This window comes from Perna viridis, chromosome 12 (genome assembly GCF_037379345.1).
Source record: "Perna viridis isolate PV_CMFRI_1.1 ecotype Kerala chromosome 12, ASM3737934v1, whole genome shotgun sequence".
Taxonomy (NCBI): Eukaryota; Metazoa; Mollusca; class Bivalvia; order Mytilida; family Mytilidae; genus Perna; species Perna viridis.
This window is the reverse complement of record NC_142456.1, coordinates 17,413,823-17,433,737: the sequence shown is the minus strand read 5'-3', so window position 1 is coordinate 17,433,737 and position 19,915 is coordinate 17,413,823. Positions and strand designations below refer to the sequence as shown.

General features: G+C 32.3%; 2 protein-coding genes across 3 annotated transcripts in view; one reads left to right on the top strand and one right to left on the bottom strand.

The window, feature by feature from the left end:
* The window catches only part of LOC148601503 (transmembrane and coiled-coil domain-containing protein 4-like), a 28,280-nt gene extending 16,991 nt beyond the window's left edge, over positions 1 to 11,289 (top strand). For both annotated transcript variants that reach the window (XM_088556775.1, XM_088556777.1), the window contains exons 10-14: positions 984 to 1,120; positions 1,918 to 2,002; positions 3,408 to 3,525; positions 5,203 to 5,320; positions 5,876 to 11,289. In XM_088556775.1, coding sequence (XP_088412901.1) covers positions 984 to 1,120; positions 1,918 to 2,002; positions 3,408 to 3,525; positions 5,203 to 5,320; positions 5,876 to 6,685 — 1,268 coding nt within the window. In that variant the 3' untranslated portion in view covers positions 6,686 to 11,289. The remainder of the gene's footprint in view (positions 1 to 983; positions 1,121 to 1,917; positions 2,003 to 3,407; positions 3,526 to 5,202; positions 5,321 to 5,875) is intronic.
* Positions 11,290 to 11,610: 321 nt separating this feature from the next.
* LOC148601502 (uncharacterized) lies at positions 11,611 to 18,484 on the bottom strand. Its single transcript, XM_088556778.1, has 10 exons — positions 18,368 to 18,484; positions 17,699 to 17,829; positions 16,986 to 17,097; positions 16,378 to 16,492; positions 15,913 to 16,062; positions 15,443 to 15,673; positions 14,381 to 14,738; positions 13,795 to 13,974; positions 12,427 to 12,516; positions 11,611 to 12,007 (listed from the first exon to the last, which is right to left on the bottom strand). The coding sequence occupies exons 1-10, from the start codon at positions 18,439 to 18,441 to the stop codon at positions 11,877 to 11,879; spliced, it is 1,572 nt and encodes a 523-aa protein (XP_088412904.1). The 5' UTR covers positions 18,442 to 18,484; the 3' UTR covers positions 11,611 to 11,876.
* Between the last annotated feature and the right edge of the window lie 1,431 nt (positions 18,485 to 19,915).

Below are 19,915 nucleotides of genomic sequence, written 5' to 3'. Positions count from 1 at the left end.
TGGTATTCAGACATGAACATACATGTATTGTCTCGGTATTCAGACACAAACATACATGTATTGTCTCGGTATTCAGACACAAACATACATGTATTGTCTCGGTATTCAGACACAAACATACATGTATTGTCTCGGTATTCAGACATGAATAGTTGGTCTGATAAAATTTCTAGATTAAGATTATCATGCATTTTCTCATCCACAGAATTATGGTAGAAAAACTGTTGAAAAAAAATTAAATAATTTCCCTCTTCATTAACAGAACATACTTAAAGTACAAGTATAATATTAAATGGGTATTTCTGAAATAAAATTAAAAAAAAAACAGAAAATATTTTACAACAACTCTCATGTGGATGAGTTTTTCTTGTTAACAAGCTAAAATTGGTGAATTAATTAAGTAGCTGTCTTTGTAAGAATCATGCAAAATCTGAAAAATGTGATACACCCCAAAAAAGGCTACATATTTTTATTTTTGTAATTAAGTTGTTTTATGGGTCTACATTATGAAATGTGTAATTATTCATTCAAATCTACCTGCTCTTAACAGTTAATCAATATTAAAAATCCAATAGATTCTATTGTATTTGAGTGTCATTTACAGAGTTATCTCCCTTAATTTTGAATTCTACAGTGCATTCTATATAATTGTTATCTCCTGTGAGGGTGTGTTTTACGAAAAACCAAATGTTAATTTCCATTTACTGAAGCATTTTTAACAAAATATCAAAAATAAAAATATGTAGGCTTTCCAACCATGTACATGTATCACATTTTTCATGATTCTTAGCTGGAATGCTGCTTAAATTGTCTTTGGCAAGGAAGCAAAACACAAATTGGTTTTACTTCATTTTTTTCATTTCAGAAGAAAATTTTCCAAAATTAATTTAATTGTTTAGACAAATTTTTTACATCTGATGATGCCAAAGCAGATAGTAACCATACGATTAAAAAGTTATACATTATTTTTGTCCTTTTTCTAGGTATAATAAGCGCCATAGCCTGGCCAGCTGCCTTGATGTCTGCAGCTAATGTTATAGACAATCCATGGAGTGTATGTTTACAGAGATCTGTTACTGTAGGGAAAGAGTTGGCAGAGACACTTTTAGCAAGAGAACAGGTAGATTGTTTTAAGGTTATTTTAAGTTAATTTTTGGTTCTCAAGCCAGAGTTCTGTAAGTGTTAGAGCAAGTTAGCATAGATTTAAGGCCATTCCAAGTTATGTCCATTGACAGAAAAGGTTCAACATTACGAGTTAGAGAACAGGTGGAATATTGAATGTTAAGGCAAGGGTAATGATTGTTACAGCAAAATTGAAAATTTGGAAACCATTAGTCAACAAATAGTCATTTTTCATATTATGGAATGCAAGCCATTTTAGCAAGTTTTTCCAAAGGATGTAGCCCACCAACACCCTACAACCTGGTTTGCGGTCTCATTGGGGAAAGGAAGAACAGTATTAAATCATTTTTCTTTGAAACCTAAACTATTTATGCATGGGTAGGTAGCTAAATGGTTTGAAATTAATTATTCAAAAGTAACCAATTACTTACCACAGCTACAATATGTTAAATACTTAAATTTGAAGTCTGCTGCTGTCCATTGCTCCAGTTGGACAGTAAACCAGTCTGTTGGGTTGGAAGGTTACTTCCCTTTGCTCAAAATTATTTAAAAAAAAACGACATCAAAGTCCAGAATATGAAAAAAGTCTATAGTAATAGATTTACAATAAACAGCTATATGTCTTTCAGGTAAATGGTAACTAGTAAAAGATTTTAACACAAAAACAAATGAGGAGAGCATACATCATTTGAATAAGGGAAGAACTCTCTGCTGTTAAAATAACAAAAGGTGATGCAACCAGCTATTTGATCTGTATTGCAAAAATTTAAAAAAAGATTGGGTTCTCCATTTTAGGGTAACCGACCTGTTACTCTGGTTGGGTACAGTCTTGGTGCTAGAGTTATATTTTACTGTTTAGAAGAAATGACAAAGAGAAAATGTGAGTACATGTTCAACTCATCATATATTTAATAACCACATTGCAACCTGTGGTCAATGTTTACAGTATGTAGCCTATGCTAAGTTTCGTATACCACAAATGACTTCAGATTGTCATGACAACAGTTCTGACAACAACACTGTCTGAAGTCTATTAATCTTAGCCAGGCACATTTTATATATGTTAAGAGCATATATTGCTCTACTGATAGATTAGCACTATAACAGTGTTAAAATACATATTCACAGTACAATGACACCGTTTTAGGACTGTAGAATTTGTTTAAGACAGATGTTCTGTACGAACAGTTTTAGAATATATTTAAACTAATATGAAGTGAATATTACATGATGTCTGGTTTGGCAGAAGCAAATGATTTCCTAATGCCATTTTTCCAGTTTTGACTGAGAAGACTGGTATTGGAAGAATAGTACCACTGTCTCAATACAACATTAACTACTATACATAAATGGCCTGCAGTAGAGGATGATAAGCTGAAGTAACACATGTGGTAGATATGTCACCTGAGACATAGTCGAGAGTGATATATTTTCCAAGTGTTACTTGGTGTATCGGCCTCTGCTAATGTACATAACATTTTAGGTAGGACTCCAGCTAGGAATCATGCAAAATGTGATTCATGGGTAAAAAGCCTACTTATTTTTATTTTTGATATTTTGTTTGAAATGTCATAGTAAACAGAAATTAACATGTGGTTTTCCATGTAACCCATGCTCTTAGGAGTTAAAAACTATATAGAATGCACAGTAGATTTCAAAATTAAGGGAGATAACTCTGTAAATGGCACTCAAATACAATAGAATCTATTGGATTTTCAATGTTGATTATCTCCTAAGAGCAGGCAGATTTGAATGAATAATTAAACATTTCATAGTATAGACCCATAAAACAACTTAATTACAAAAATAAAAATATGTAGCCTTTTTGGGGATGTATCACATTTTTCAGATTTTGCATGATTCTTACAAATACAGCTACTTAGAAACTCAAAAGTAATAGTTGTAATACCTCAGAGATAGTGAATGTCAAACTGGAGTGAAACTTACAAATATTTTAACATTGGAATCAATCAACAGTTGCAAAATAACAAAAAATGAACACTTCCACTATCCATTTTGCTAATTTTAAATAAAAATGAAAAGTATATGCATACAGACAAGGAAAGACAAGAGGGAGATATTGTGATGAGGGTGATATATCATTGTGATATATCATTGTGATGAGGGTGATATATCATTGTGATATATCATATCCACCAGTCATTTTTAGGGGATGGAGCTAGAAAGGAATAGACTGAAATAACATTATGCTTATCCAATAGAAATGTTTAATTTTTGTATGAAGAATAATATATGTATGTATTATAGATTTTTATTCTTTTCAGGCTGTGAGGGTATTGTAGAAGATGTGATCCTGTTAGGGGCCCCTGTAACTGGTGATGCTAAAACCTGGTCACATTTTGGAAAAGTTGTGGCTGGAAAAATTGTTAATGGATATTCAAAGTATGTGCATTTTTTAAATGTATTGGATTCAATAATATTTTCACACTGTTTTTAGTGTTTTTTTATTATTACAATTGTCTGTATCTGTTTATGCTTTCTATCAAATGAGGAATTAATACTGTTAAGATTGATACATAAAATGATAAAAAATTCAAAGTTATTTCAGGAGGAATAAGATGCGTTATGGTCATGGTTATAGAATGATAAGAGAATATATAAGATTTATAAGTCTATACTGATAAAGGAAGGAATGTCAAATGAAAAATACTTACACATGAATTATACATGAACTATATTTCAATTTCAATACATGAATTCACACATCATTTTGCTTTGATTGACCCCAGATTTGTCTCCAAATAACCTTTTGATATCAATTAAACAATGTAGGACGCTTACCCTACCGGTGCACCTGGTCCATGCTCCCAGTTTTTAGTGGTGTCCGAGTTGCTCATTTGCTTTTGTTACTTTGTATGTATGATTTTAGTTACTTTATGTTCTTTGTTGTGAATGTCTGTTTTCCATGTCTGGTCTTTGTCCCTGGATTACATTCTTTTGATTACCGCTATAACCTTGGTTCCCTTGATTACTCTTACACATGAATTATGCATGAACTATATTTCAATTTCAATACATGAATTCACACATCATTTTGCTTTGATTGACCCCAGATTTGTCTCCAAATAACCTTTTGATATCAATTAAACAATGTAGGACGCTTACCCTACCGGTGCACCTGGTCCATGCTCCCAGTTTTTAGTGGTGTCCGAGTTGCTCATTTGCTTTTGTTACTTTGTATGTATGATTTTAGTTACTTTATGTTCTTTGTTGTGAATGTCTGTTTTCCATGTCTGGTCTTTGTCCCTGGATTACATTCTTTTGATTACCGCTATAACCTTGGTTCCCTTGATTACTCTTACACATGAATTATGCATGAACTATATTTCAATTTCAATACATGAATTCACACATCATTTTGCTTTGATTGACCCCAGATTTGTCTCCAAATAACCTTTTGATATCAATTAAACAATGTAGGACGCTTACTCTACCGGTGCACCTGGTCCATGCTCCCAGTTTTTAGTGGTGTCCGAGTTGCTCATTTGCTTTTGTTACTTTGTATGTATGATTTTAGTTACTTTATGTTCTTTGTTGTGAATGTCTGTTTTCCATGTCTGGTCTTTGTCCCTGGATTACATTCTTTTGATTACCGCTATAACCTTGGTTCCCTTGATTACTCTTACACATGAATTATGCATGAACTATATTTCAATTTCAATACATGAATTCACACTCATCATTTTACTCTGATTGACCCCAGATTTGTCTCCAAATGAACCTTTTTACATCAGTTAAACAATGTAATTTTGAATTATGACGTCATTAATCTTTAAGCTGAGGGAGAATTTAGTACAAAAACAACTGGAACATTTTGCCAATGGCATCCACAAATGTAAATACGTCTATTAGTTTTATACATGTTGTGAACAAATACTTATGCTGGAAAGTTTACATAAACTGCATTCAAATAAAAAATCTTAAGATGAAATTCAATTAAAATGAAAATCTTTATTTTTGATCATTAAAAGTTTTGAGTTGAACTATTTCTGCTTACTTATTTGGTTGCATTTAACTTGTCACATATTTTGTCTTTGTATTTTGTACATTGTTTTTCAGGGCTGATTGGTTGTTAAAGTTTTTGTACAGAACATCTTCTGTACAGTTTTCTGTTGCTGGGTTACAGCCAATCAAATGGGACAACAGGAGAATGCACAATATTGATCTGTCTGATATAGTACGTATTGTCTTTATTGTTGCTTAGTAATGACTGTTTCTTTAATACCATATTTTCCTTGTTTCTTTAATACCATATTTTCCTTTAATATTTATTTTATTACTGTATATTTATTTCATGTGTTGACAGTTTATGTTAAAATCAGGATTTCTCCCTAAAACGATCAGTAGGTGCATTGCTTTCAATTCACAAATTTTGACTGTAATAACCATTTTCTCTATATGGACTTAAAAATTTCTATCACCAAATGATAAATTCAGGGATTGAATTTCAGAATTTTTTTCACTAGCTAAAACTAGCAAGTACTGAAAATTTATACTTGCTAAATTTAAGTTTTTTGGGATGTTTCTAGACTTTACCTATATGACATATATTCCACTTGCAAATTTTAGCAAGTGGAAATAATTTCTACTAGCAAACTAGCAAAATTGAATTTCAACTTGCATTTAGCAAGTATTTCCAATAAAATTTGATCACTGAAATTCAGCTGCTACATGTTGTATCTGTGACTGCTTATATGTCTGTGTTTTAAAGTGGTTTTTATTTGTCATATAGGTCAGTGGACATGGAGAATACCTCAAACAATTGGATACAATCATGAAAGTTGTAGGTGTCAGAACAAAACAAGATATCACCATCAAGCCAATTACCTCTCATGACTTGATGCCAGGTCAGAGTAACTTGGAAAGCCTAACAAGCAGCGAGGAGGAAAGTGAGGAGCATGATGAATCACATAAAAAAGGAAGAAAAAAGAAATCTCACAGAGAATGTATAGAAAAACAAGAATCTGAAGAAACAGAGAAACCTGCAGCAGCAGCATTAGACACAACCCACCAATCAAATACAGTTGTTCAGTCACATGATCATGGTGCAACTGGATCAAACCAGCCTAAGCAAGCTTCTGCTGAACAAGCAGTATTAAGTGGATTGGACCAGTTGAAATTGGCTGATACTTATGAAAATGAGACCTCGGAACCTGCAAAAAGAGAAGTTGATAATATTGGGGGTAGTTTGGAAAATAAAAAGAATGAAAACATTTCACCAGAAAATTCTATTTCTGAAAATTTGATTGATACTGACACTGTCCAATGCAACAATTCAGAAAGTGTAGAAAACACTGATGACCCCAATGCTCGTGAGCCTGTTGATGATGATGGAATAAATGTACAAAATTTAGAATCGTTAGAAATACAACAGAATGGCAATAGTGGCGTGATTAAGGAAATAGACTCTAGGGCAATAGCAGACCATAGCATTAGGAATGCAGGGATAAGAGATCTTCCAGAAAATGACATGGATAGTTTTGAAGTGCTTCAACCAAGTCTTGATGATATGGGAAGTGGAAATGATAGCAGGGATTCATGAGTTTAATTTAATTGTTAAAATTGTAAAAAAAAAAAAGTCAGGCATTGTACTTCATGTAATATAGTGGTTTACTTTATTTTTCCATGTGTTTAATTTGAAAAAAAAAATTGTGGCAAAAAGGTATTAAAAAAAATGTTTTTATGTTTCTAATTTGGACTGATTCTTAGTTGTGCACTAATTATAACTATTTAAGCACAGAGTAAATATTTTGTTGAATTGATTTTTGGTGTTTTCAGATAGAATGCTTTAATATGTAAAATTAGCACCCCACAAAAATTACCCACTAAACAGTGCAAAGTATATGTACCTGATAATTCTCATATCCAAAGATTCATATAGTAAGATAAGACTTTAGCAAACTCTAGTGTTGAGAAAATACTAGATACCAGTAGTTTAAATCATACATTGTTATAAATAGTTTCAGTAACTTCATGTGTTTTATTTTCCAAATATATTCTACTGAAGCGCATGATCATGTAACTTTCTGCTGAAATGCTGCCTTTTCATCAAGCTTGCCTTATCTATCAAAAAACTAATTCATGCTTTATGCCTTGGTACCAAAAATAGTTTGTGCCTTCATTGTTTTCCTGAAGTTTTTTAATTTTATCTCTAGTTTTTTTTTAAATGATAGATTTTTTACTTGTTTAATTGTTACCTGTTTTAATTGTTTTGCCTTGTTAACATTTAAGAATACGAGTTTGATTTTTGTTTGTACTCAAACTTCAATATAATATCATACAAATAAGAATGGTTTACGGGCTACGACCCCCTCCCCTAATAATAACTTTATTTATATGTCATTTCTTAGTAAATATTTAAAAATCAGGGACTTGGGGTTGTTTAACTTGATGTCATATACATTTATGTATGTCTAATTTACACCAGAACTTGTGATCATTCAATTAATGTACAACCATATGTTGTTACAGCAATATTTGAGATTAATTTCCCATTTTAGTAAAGCATCTTTACTGCTGTCCTCAAATCTTTAATAACCCCTTATTGTGGCAGACATTGCAAGTTGCTAAAAACAAAATGGTAAGATATCCAGGAGAGGCTTCCGAGTGTTTGGAATCCCCAATTTGTTTTGGCAAGCATTAGCAAATGATACAATGTAGCTTGGACCCCTCATTTTTATAAAATTCTGCGATGCAATTGTTTTTTTGTAAAATTCTGGGATGAATCCCCCTCGTTATAAAATTCTTAAGTTAAGCTTTAGCAATGTTTAGGTAAATATTCTCTATAACTACATTTTTATAGTAAAACAAAAAAAATTACGAAAAAAAATGTTTGTCTCAACGAACAGTTATGCCTAACTTCATATTCAATATTTGATTTTTTGCGACAACAGATGTTAAATATATTATAGTTTAAAGATGTCTAGTACATACATGTCAGAACTTTGAATTACCAGTGATCCAGGTTCATGGACCCTCAATATCTGACTTCGGACCTTTGAAATTAATTTACATGGTCCCTGGCCCTATAATCCTTTTTTGTGGAAATTTTATTGTTGACTTTTGATTTTCCTCCAATGAACCTTGCAAAAGTCCATGAGCTTCCACATTTGAACCTCTGCATGTGCTGAGAACACTTATTGATAGCCTAGGCAGGAACAATGTCTGCTCATTTGTCATATCTAAGCTTTATCCAGTAATGGTGATCTTATATGGTTATTATCCTCATCTAATTAGTAATCAAGTGATTATTTGTGTGTCATAAATAGCTGTTCATGACAATTGTAACTATATCCCACTCAATTCAATGTAACTTAAAAATGTATTGGTAATTACATGCAAGTGTAATATCTGTTGTTGGTTCGTTCTTGAATGTATAAAGATGGTTGAAAACAAACTCATATGTGTTTAGCAGACGATCAGTACAGTGAAACCTATCTAAAACAAAAAAAATGTTTACTTTTGTTCAGTTTACCATGTATTATAATGCATTTAAGGAGGTAGACCTAGGGTAAGGGACACAACTCTTACAAATCATTGGATCATTTGGATGCTCCATTTTACATCAATATCATGTACGCATTAAAGTAACTTGGACTGATTGCATTTTGTTTTAAATGAAAGCTGGAAAGGCTTTGGTGAAATTGACAATGATTCGAACATATCACTGGTTTCAAGAGTTATGTCCCTTACCCAAGGTCTACCTCCTTAAATTGATAAAAAGAGACTTTAAAAGTGTCTGGTATAGGTACATGTATGTTTTCAGATTATTCAGGCCCCATCACTACAAAACTTGAAAAATTGATTAAGTCTGAGAAAATTTTTAATTGTTTGTGACATTTTCAAGTTGAAATACTTTGATTGGAGTTACCATGGAAGTTAAGAATATTCTCAAACTTAAGTAATTTTTTTTAATTTAGTGGCGCCAGGGTTCTGTTCAGACAGGTTTCACTGTATATAGACCTCTAAAATATACTTACTTTGTGCTATTGATGAATTGTGTACTAGTCTGACATAGACTCATATTCTATGATTAATTTTTTCTTTGTTAAATACCAAGCATGAACTATTAAGAATTTAGTAAATATTAATATTTGATTCCTTGTACAGTTTATGATGTTACAGTGAGTACTATAGTTCACTTCATGGAATAATATTGGTCTTCCCTTGATTGACTGATCATATTCCGATGAAATGACTGACTTAACTGGACAGTCAACTTGGTGATGTAAACATTCTATTATTTTATAGATATTTCAATCTAAGTTTGTCAGAAAGTTTGATTTTCGTCGATTGTCCATTTAAGTTTGGTATGACGGAAATTCTTTGTCAATTATCCAGTAAAGTACCTTATAGAAAAATAAAAATAAAAGTGATATAACATTAATTCTGTAAAATTTTCTGTTTTTTTTTTTTTCACAGTAATAAATCAAATTTTTGCTTCACCTTAATTCGATTCTTATGTTGAGTTGTATGTTTTTTTTTTGTTTGTTTGTAGATTACATTTGATATTGCTTTTTATTTGTCTTTTTTTCTCTTTTTTTGTTGAAATGCTTTGTTTTGTGTATTTAGTTTGTTAATTGAGGGCATTCACATTTAATACCTTGTTAAGTCAAGGGTGTAGCACTCAGATCTCAATTGATATATGACAAGGATAACCAACACGTCTTTGAACTTGTACTACTTTGTTGCCGAGTAAAATATTTTTAGTTTTAAAACATTTTGACAAGAATTTTAGGAACTGCATGATGTATCAACAAAAACTATTGGTACTGCACCGGCAGCACCTTCTGTACTAGGTGCTAAACCTCTGAATTTTTTTAATGAAGTACCTTTTTGTGTAAGAATCAGGCAATGTGTTGCACATTGTTTTTCTCAGTTTGATCTATTTTGCCTCAAATATATTAAATACATTTAGAAAACAACCTAAAAACTATTTAAAAATAACCCAAAGCATCTGTGACATAGATTTATTTTTACGGAAAATGTCTTTTAATTAAGGGAAAAGTGCCAGAAAATTTTCCATATTGCATTTCAATTGCATTTTATCTATCAGTATCTTAAAAGGCAAACTTTGCAAAAACTTTCAATGTTATTTCTGGAAGTCTTTAAGTATAAATACTTGGATAATGCAATAAAATGTGCACTTTTTTTCTTCATTTGTCATATCTTATACACATTTTGCGTAATTCTTAGACAGAGAAGTACATAAATGCTTGCAATAATGTGGTTAAAAAGTTTGTGCTAGCTTGTCTGTAAATTGTGACTTGATCGTTTTGAAACTGATTTGACGTTTTCAGTATACACATCAATTGAAATCTCGTTTTCTTTGGGAACAAAATTTTGTGGTCTGGCCTACCCATGAAAACCACAAAAATTGGTACCTCACAAACAGTAGCACTTTCACTGTAGATTTAACTTAGTATATATTTATCAATGTGTTAAAAAATGTGAAAAAAATCCACCGAATACATAGTGTTCATCTAAAAATCTCCCAATAATTAGTTATAAATCCACCAATTAATATCTAATCCAGGTGATTGTTTCATTCTTCATTCAATAAGAAATATCCTTTCTTATCATGGTCTCTTTTCATTTTAGTTTCATTATCATTATCTGCCGTCATATGTCTACACATGAACAGTCCAAAAATGCTATCTTTCAGATTTACTAATTTCCCTTTTTACAAATCCACATGATATTTAGTTTATTTTTATTTTTTTGCTTATTTCTGTTTTCCTAATGTTCTTGGAATCTCATCCCTATTTGTTTTTGTAAAGCTGTGCTTGACGTTCCAGTTAAAAACTAAGAAATAAACCATTTACAGCTTTCTAATTCACAATATTCTTCATTACATCAAAATATACTTACCATTTTTTTTCACCACAAATTTAATGGTACAAATTAAAACACATGCTTTGAAAGTTTGAACCAAATATTTATTAGATAAGGGGAAAAAAACAGTAGTAATGATCAGTAATTTTTTTTTTTTTAATCAGGTATGGAATAGCATTAGTAATGATTTACAGAAATTGAATGGCTGTAGTTATGTATTGTTTACATATTTTGCTGTCTAATATTTGTGCAATATCTTTTTTGTGATGACTTTTGCTTGTCTTTGAAATAAAACTTATTCTCTTATCTTTACTTATGGCTTATAGTGTTTGTGTATTAATGAAATCCTTTTTTTTTTTACATATTTCCCAAAGATCATTCTTGCTAGTTCAAAGTTTCACAGGTGTCTGGTTTTTTTTCATGGTTATTATATACAGATGTTTGCTTTGTTCATGGTCACTTCACACAAGAGTTGGTTTTATTCACAGGTTTGCTGGTAAATTTGGAAAATATCAAAATTTGATACATTGACCTTTAAGCAAGTTATATCAGCTTTAGTGGCAAATTTCCATGTGAGGTGTTACTGTTTAAATATAAATCTACTTCTCTCTTCTAAGACTCTAAACCAACATATTGATGCAAGCCATTTATTTTTACATATTTTGTGACCAAGAAAGAATCAAGCCTATAGATTGTCACAAAAATAGTCACTTTACTATCAATTACATGTTAGTCAAAATGTAAGTCATGAAAAAAATATAATTCAAAATTAAGTTTCTGCAAAAATGAGTTAAGAAACCCTTTTTTTCAAAATATCATTTAGTTATGGAAATAAAATAAATATCACAAGTGTACTAAGGAAGTGAACTTTTTAAAGATAGTCATTTGTTTTGTTTTTTTCATGATTCCATTGTTGGAGTATCATATGTGTAGGCAGGAATGAGCCCCTGTTTGTTTTTGCCAAGTTTTGTCTTCTTTTTTGCCATCACAAAGCCATCTACTGGTTTCGAAATTATTTTGACCTTGTCTCCTGCAATAGATAATGGCTATTTTATTCTTCAAGAGGACAATGCAATTTAATGGCATTTCTATATCATAAATCTCAAGTCTTATTGAACTTAATAAAGGAACAAGACATTTAAAAGGTTACATTCCTACACCAGATGTTTTTGCTCTGCAAGGTTGCCTTGATTTCATGGATTTGAAAAAAAAAATCACCTTTCAGTTATGAGTGATCTTGAGGGTTGGTGTTAATAAAATGTGTTAATATATTGTGTTAATATAATGTGTTAATATATTGTTTGTAAATTGGACTGTTATTTAGATTTTGTTTAATTTTTATATTTTTTTTTTTGCATTTGTATTAATTGCACTATAAGTAGCATTTTTGGCGATTAATGGAAAATTTCTTTTTAGGGCCAACTGTCCTCAGAAGAAATGGACTCATACCTTTCTTCACCGATATATGGCCCTCAACCTCCTTGTGAAAAGCTATTTTGATCTTCACTACATAAGGTGAAAATGTCTCTTGGTCTATATCTGAAATAAAAAAAAAATGCCTTGATGTCATAATTGGAGTGAAATACAATTTTTTAGATTGATCGTGGATCTATAGAGAAACTTGCATTAAAATCAGTGGCGGATCCAGAAAAATTGGGGGTACCCAAACGAACATCGATTAGCTTGATCTTTTTTCAACATTGCTCGTAAAGGTAAATTTTGATTCCAATATTAATTTACAGACGACATGATTTAACATCTGCATTTTTCCTGCTTGATAATATAATAATTGATGTCATCGTTAGTATTTTCCATCACATCATGCACATTATTGCATTTTTTATACCAAATATGCGTGCATGTGTTTTGTCTTGTTTTGTTTGTTTATGTATTTTTATCGTTCTTCTGTCATTTTTCCAGAAGTATTTGTCAGCTTGTCGCGTGCATGAACCACGTGCACATTTAGTTAGTAGCGGTTTGATGGCAAGACACCGAACTGTCTGACCAAAATAAGGAATAGTAACTGCAAAAGTTTCTATAGTCTACTTTAGTTCCAGTTTACAAGAAAAAGTACGAACACCATATTCAGCAGGAATTGACAGTGGTTGTGAAAAGTTTTTATATATATTTTTTTTCAAATAGAGACGCTTTGAACAGCATTATTATTCTTGACCATCACAAAATTCTACTAAATTCGAAAATTGTTGAGTTTTCTCGGCTAGAAATACTATCACGACATCCCACTCCATTTGTGTTTGGATGCTTGGTGACCGAGAGATCTGATCATTAGGCTACTCTGAAGTTTTTCTTTGATAAGCTGTTTTCATAATTGAATATCAAGTACAACATGTAGAACACTGATCCTAAAAATATCTACAACAAATAAGGTACTCAATTCGACATAACAGGGGATATCAATTTAATCATGTTTAGAAAAGCCAAATAAAACAATGGTTAGGCAATGGGTTTGTCAGGAGCGCCGTTGGACCATCTCTTGGATTTGCCACTGAAAATCGCAAATGTTCCTGATCTGAATAAAACAAGAAATCGATATGCCAAGACTGTTATGATATATATTTATGGTGCTTTTATTGTTCGCCAATTGATTTTAATGACTGAGTTGTAACCAAACAAAAGTCTTCAAAGATACAGGAAATTGCTTTACTTTGCACAAGCAAATAGGTTGTGAGAGTTTACCATGTAATACAACTACATACTGTGTTTCAGTGGCTGTAAGATATGATAAAAGTGTCGTAGCAATGGAAAAGTATCACGCAACCCGAATTTGCATTTTCAAAAGTGAACGACGATGCTTACCAGCTCGTAAGGATGGTTTGGCAACCTGTGCTTGACTTTTACAAGAACTCCCTGGCTGAGGAAGCGGTCTTCTATGGTTGATTCTGGGGTCCTCGTCTTCACCATGGTCAGATGTTTGATCATTCAAGCATTGCATTTTAGTAATTGGTAATGGCCTTGTAGTTCCAACTCCATTCACATCTAGATGGATTATTTATAAGTATATATATTTACACAATTAAAACTATACCTGACGACGGCAACCATTGTTGAAGCGAAACCGGTAAGTCAAAAATCCTAGAACTAAACTTAGCAAAGAACGGAAACAACATATGGAAATAAAAAATAACAACAGAAAATGTGTGTAAGTGAGCAAACAAAGAGCTTGAAACATGGGCCGGGTGCGCTTAAAGGTATGGAAGGCCATGGGTAGAATTTGATATATACAAATGCATTTATTCAGTTATTAGCAAGATCTATCGACGGTTTGACCTCTCACTGTTAGCTGATTAATTATTGACGCTCAAAATTTATCATTTAAAGAAATAGACGACATTAGCTGATTAATCAAAATTTTTAATGCATATACTTTCGCATTTCTATGTACCTGAAATACAGAAGATCTTTGCGATCGTCTTTGCCTTCTCGGTTTCATCAGAAGATTTTTCATATGATACATCATTCAGTTTCACTTTCTTCTGAACACGACGACGGTCTTCTCGTTCACTTGAATTCACACCCTTCGCTTTACAATCCATGACTTTCTTATCTTCCATTAGTTGATCTTTAGACATCAAGTCTCTCTCACCATCCATAAATGTGGAAACCAATTTTTTCTTTTCGTCTGTTTGTTGAGAATCTTTGCTTGTTTTGTCGTCTTGTTGACAGACCATGCCTTTCTCATCTTCTTTTTCTGAATAGTAATCTGAACAAGTACGATTCTGCTGGATAAGTCCGCTGCTTTTCTATAAATATAAAAGAAAGGAGGCTAACCAGTATTAAACGGCATCATACTTTACAATGAACAGTATTTCGTTTTAAAGCTTGCCTTATTCTTGTGGAAACATGAACTGTGCCGGAGTATTTTAAAGATTCCACCCGTTACATTCATGTTGACTTATTGAATTAACCCATTGATGACTCGTTGTACAAGATGTGACCACAACTACAGCGCATACAATAATATTGTTGATGAACTCTGACTTACAGCTTTACTAGCTTTCCTCACCTGATGAACTGCCTCGAGTAGGACAACTGACAAGAAGATTTAAACTTTCTATCAGACCTGGTCTGGGTTTCATAAGAAAAAATCTCAAGTTGAGAGTTTTCTCAAAGACATAGTTATTCCTCAGATCTTCGATTTCAAGTGATATGATTGGTCGAAATTTGATTTGGGGAAGGATTTGAGAAAAATCACGATTTTAGATTTCTTATTAAAACAGGGTCCAGGGATGATAGAAAGGCTCTTTGTCTAATGCCCACTTAACTGTCTGAGGTAGTTCATCGATTGATTTTCATTTAATGAAGGGAAATTAAACTTTTTCTATTGAACATCACCATTGTATGCACTTTAATGCCATGCATATGAACATAATAAATACCACATCCTTATATGGTGGTCTCAACATATTAGCAGTGGGGTAATAGATGGAATGAGATCAAAACATACCTGAAAATTCTGGTATCTGAATATTCTTTGTCTGTTTCTCTTGGTCATTTCCAAGAGGGCAAACACGTCAATCTCATCAGTTGTGTTTGCACCTTTGTTGAAATGAAGTGTCCTGCGAAATTCTTTGTAGTTCTTGTCCAGATTGGCCATAGTTGTTTTCCATTTCTGGAGGAGGGTTTCTGCTTTGTCAACTTCAACTTTTTCAAATTTTCTAAAAATGTCTTCTGATTTCTGTAACCAGGAAAACATACGAATGAAACATTTAAATACAACAAAAAATATCGTGGACACCAGTTATTATACTCTCGGTAATTTATGGTTTGTTAGAGAAATACCACACACATACAATGTATCAAGTAAACTTTTAGGCCCAGTAGTACCTTGAAAAAGTTTCAGTAACAGTAGGAATAGGCCTGGAACAACGACCGAGCAATAAGGGACAAACACAAAAATTAAATTTGACAACGAACCTTTTGAACTGCAGTTGTTTTGCGAGTACTCTCCGCTATGCGTTGGTCATACACAGCTGCCATCTTTGATAGTTTGTTTGCTTTCTCTGGAGCTTCGGGAGATGAACTCAAAATCATGTTTTCAAGTTTGTTCAATTTTCCTTCAAGTTGCTGAAAATATGTACAAGAAAATGTAGATACATTAAGAATAATGGGTAAAAACATTCAGATCATGTTTTCAAGTTTGTTCAATTTTCCTTCAAGTTGCTGAAAATATGTACAAGAAAATGTAGATACATTAAGAATAATGAGTAAAAACATTCAGATCGATTGGAGTTTTCTGTTTGTTCAGTGAAGAAGTTTGATATTTCCACTTTATTTTGTTCATGTTTTCGCGGAACGATTATCAAACTTTAACATGACTACTCTTCTAAACTTAGAAAATCCATTAGGTTTTAAATTTAAAAAAGGTTTTTTTATACGTACAACTTTTTCTTCAATAAGTTTCTTATTAAGCCGTTGACAATCTTCCTGCAGAAGTTTTAAGTCAGATTTCATCCTAAGCAAATTATCTTCATCTTCCTGTTTCTTTTCATCAAATCTGCGATATAAATGACAGATGTGTTTATATACAACTCATCGCTCCACTTCGCTCTTGTATTTCGTTACCATTTCTGTACCACCGTGAGTTTGATTGCTTGATGGAGGCGGAACCAGAAATTTATATAAGGGGGTTCCGACCCAGAAATATTTTAAGGCCGTCCAAGCTATCATTTGCACTTTTTTGTCAAACTTTGTGCAAAATTAACAAAATGCTTTCAACAAAAGGGATTCTAAACCCGGAGCACCTGACAGATAACAAGTGTGCAGAGAAAGCGCAAGATGAAATGGTAATTTTTACATGTTTATATAATAACCACACATAACTACAAAATTTCCAGTTCCAATTAAAGTCAGATTGCCAGGTGTTTTTAAAAAAAAAAAAAAAAAAAAAAAAAAAAAAAAAAAAAAAAAAAAAAAAAAAGGTTAGTTAATGTTAATGTTTGGACACTGCAGTACTTCGTAAAGTTTATTTTTTATGCGTATCAACTTACACTCTAAGTTCCCTTGCCATCTCTCCGAATGTCTTTCTGTGAGACTTGAATAGTTCTAATTGTGCTTTCTCTCTTTCAAGTTCAGCCGTGATTGACTTCACCCATGCTTCCTCTGAAATCAAGAAATTTTATCTAATAATTGAATCGATTAGCATAAGTTTTGTCATTTTGAATAGAAGTGTTGTCTTTGTTGTAATCACTTTTCCAATTATTGTAAAACAGTTTAAGTAGCACTCAAGCTAAGAATCATGCAAAATGTGATTCATGGGTGAAAAGCCTACACATTTTTATTTTTGATATTATGTTTGAAATGTCATAGTAAACAGAAAATAACATGTGGTTTTTCATATAACCCGTGCTCTTAGGAGATAAAAATTCTATAGAATGCACTGTAAATTTCAAAATTAAGGGAGATAACTCTGTAAATGACGCTCAAATACAATAGAATCTACTGGATTTTCAATCTTGATTATCTCCTATGAGCAGATTTGAATGAATAATTACTCATTTCATAGTATAGACCCATAAAACAACTTAATTACAAAAATAAAAATATGTAACCTTTTTTGGGGTGTATCACATTTTTTCAGATTTTGCATGATTCTTACAAAAACAACAACTTAAGTAAGAAGAAAAACGCAGACATAATGTGGATAAGGTAACGAGAATTGCAAATAAAAGGTACAATATCTTTAACAGCTTGTAATTCTTACCTGCTGGGTTTTTGAAGTGCTGTAACTCCGTTTCGAAATCTCTTAATCTTGGCTCAAAATACTTGATATATACACTGCATCCTTCAATTTTCATTTGTGAAAAGCGCTTCCAAAACCTGGTGCTGGTAAGCCTGTAAATACATACCATTGGATATTTAGAGATGTCAATATTATACATGTATGTATATAGTTTGTGGTAGGTATAGTTTGACCCTTGCCGACTGGATCGACTGGGACCCACTCGGGGTGGTAAAACTAAGATTTGAAATAGCGAGCTTAAGTGAGCATGTTAACAGTTAAATTTTATGATAGCTAGAGAGTCGAGAAATAATTTTAAATAAGTAAAGGCTGAAAGAGAATCCGTTAAAAGTGTTTCTTTAATGAAATCTATAGAAAATTTGGAAAGTGTAAAATTAAAGGAAATCTCCAAGGAATATCCAATGAAATATCCACCAACGGTCAAAAAGTCATTTACATTTTTATCCTTGGCTTAGAATGGGGAAAAGAACACTACAATTATTTTCTATTCCAGCGTTAATTACAAATCCAATTCCAACCTCTGGGTAATGAAAACAGATACGCTTATTTTTAAAATAAAAGATTTTAGAAAACTGGCTATTGCTAGAAACGAGTGAAACTTTACATGTATGCATATTGTCATATACTCACGATTCTTTCTGACGACCGTCAAAATCTGCATTATAAACAATGACAGAGGTTGTATTTGGCAGAGGCAAATTCATGCTTCTTAGCTGCTGGTGTTGTATTAGCTGCAATGTGGATGCTTCGATACCAACAGGAACGTCACAATATCTCCGAGTTTGATTGGTTCTTAGACGTTAATGTTACAAACGATGACGTTCATCGGAAAACTCGATCCGACGTCAAGACAAGCGTAACGAAACTTGACGTTACTCACATTTTAAGCCTTTCCAGTGTAATTTCTTGAACTTTTTTCGCCGTTTCATTTGTTTTGTACTTGCATGCTGGCCAGATTTTAAGTTCATCTACAGTTCAGCTTTGAAATTAGACAGTCTTATCATCAGTGATTCATGCATATCTTAATTCCAAAAATCTTTTGCCTGAAAGTCCTTCAATTGGCCTCATAGAAACTGTATACGACAATAAGAGTGCAAATTGTTGGTAACTGAGGGTATTAACACCTAAAGTTTGGTTGGTCAAGTTTTACTATAGAAAAGAACGGGATAATTTCCCGCCACAATTTTCCCACTGTAACCATTCAAAATATAGTAAATCCGGGAAAAAATTGTTTTTAGGACGTAACCAATATATTTGAACAGTTTCATTGATTATCTTGAGATATGATGAGTTCCCCATTTTGCTTGTTTGTCTGTTTTTCCGGGTTTACAGGCTTCTATAAATAGATCATTTTAAGATTAAATCTAATATAAGAAAATGTGTTCAGTATGCCTTGCAGTAATATCTTGATAATTAACGACCCAGTTTTGATTTTCTCATGCAGCAAAGCATGACTAAACCGAACCCTGAATAATCCGAAAACCTGTCCAAACCAGTCACTTGTGAAGTTATTATAGATTAGTTTAAATGTATTTTTGGATCTTGGAAAACAAAACACGTGTATAAACCGAACCGATATTTATAGCCCTAAAAGGGTTTGGCTTTGACAGCTTTTACTGTGATTGCATTTACTATACAGCAGAAAATGGGCAACCTCATTATAAATAGGTAAAAGAGGATAAAAGCCATAAACCAAACCCCAGTTATCTGTAAAGGTTCACTGGACGAAAATTAGCTACTGTACTGTACACGTACTTTGCCTATGTCACGTGGAATGATTTTGTAGTACATGCAAAGGACAAGGTCACGTTTTTGAGGTACAATATAAGTGTCAGTCCCAGTAAGAATCAGGCAGTAGGCGAAACATGGTATAAAAAATACATCAATTTAATAGTGTAATTTGACTATTTTGCTCCATTAGAATCAAGAAAAATTGACAATATTTTCCATATAAAAAAATCTGTCAAAAACATAATTTTTCCAAGATTCTATTGAAAAAATTCTGCGCAAACCCAGTGATGCAGAGATCAAATAATGTTTTTTTCAAATAGAGACAGTATCCTTGAGCGATATATTACATTATCAGATCGGTGAGGTTTTGACTTGCATGTTTCTGATTTTTTACATTTTGCCTGATTCTTACAAACATTTACACATATCTTCGTGGGATGCGCGAGG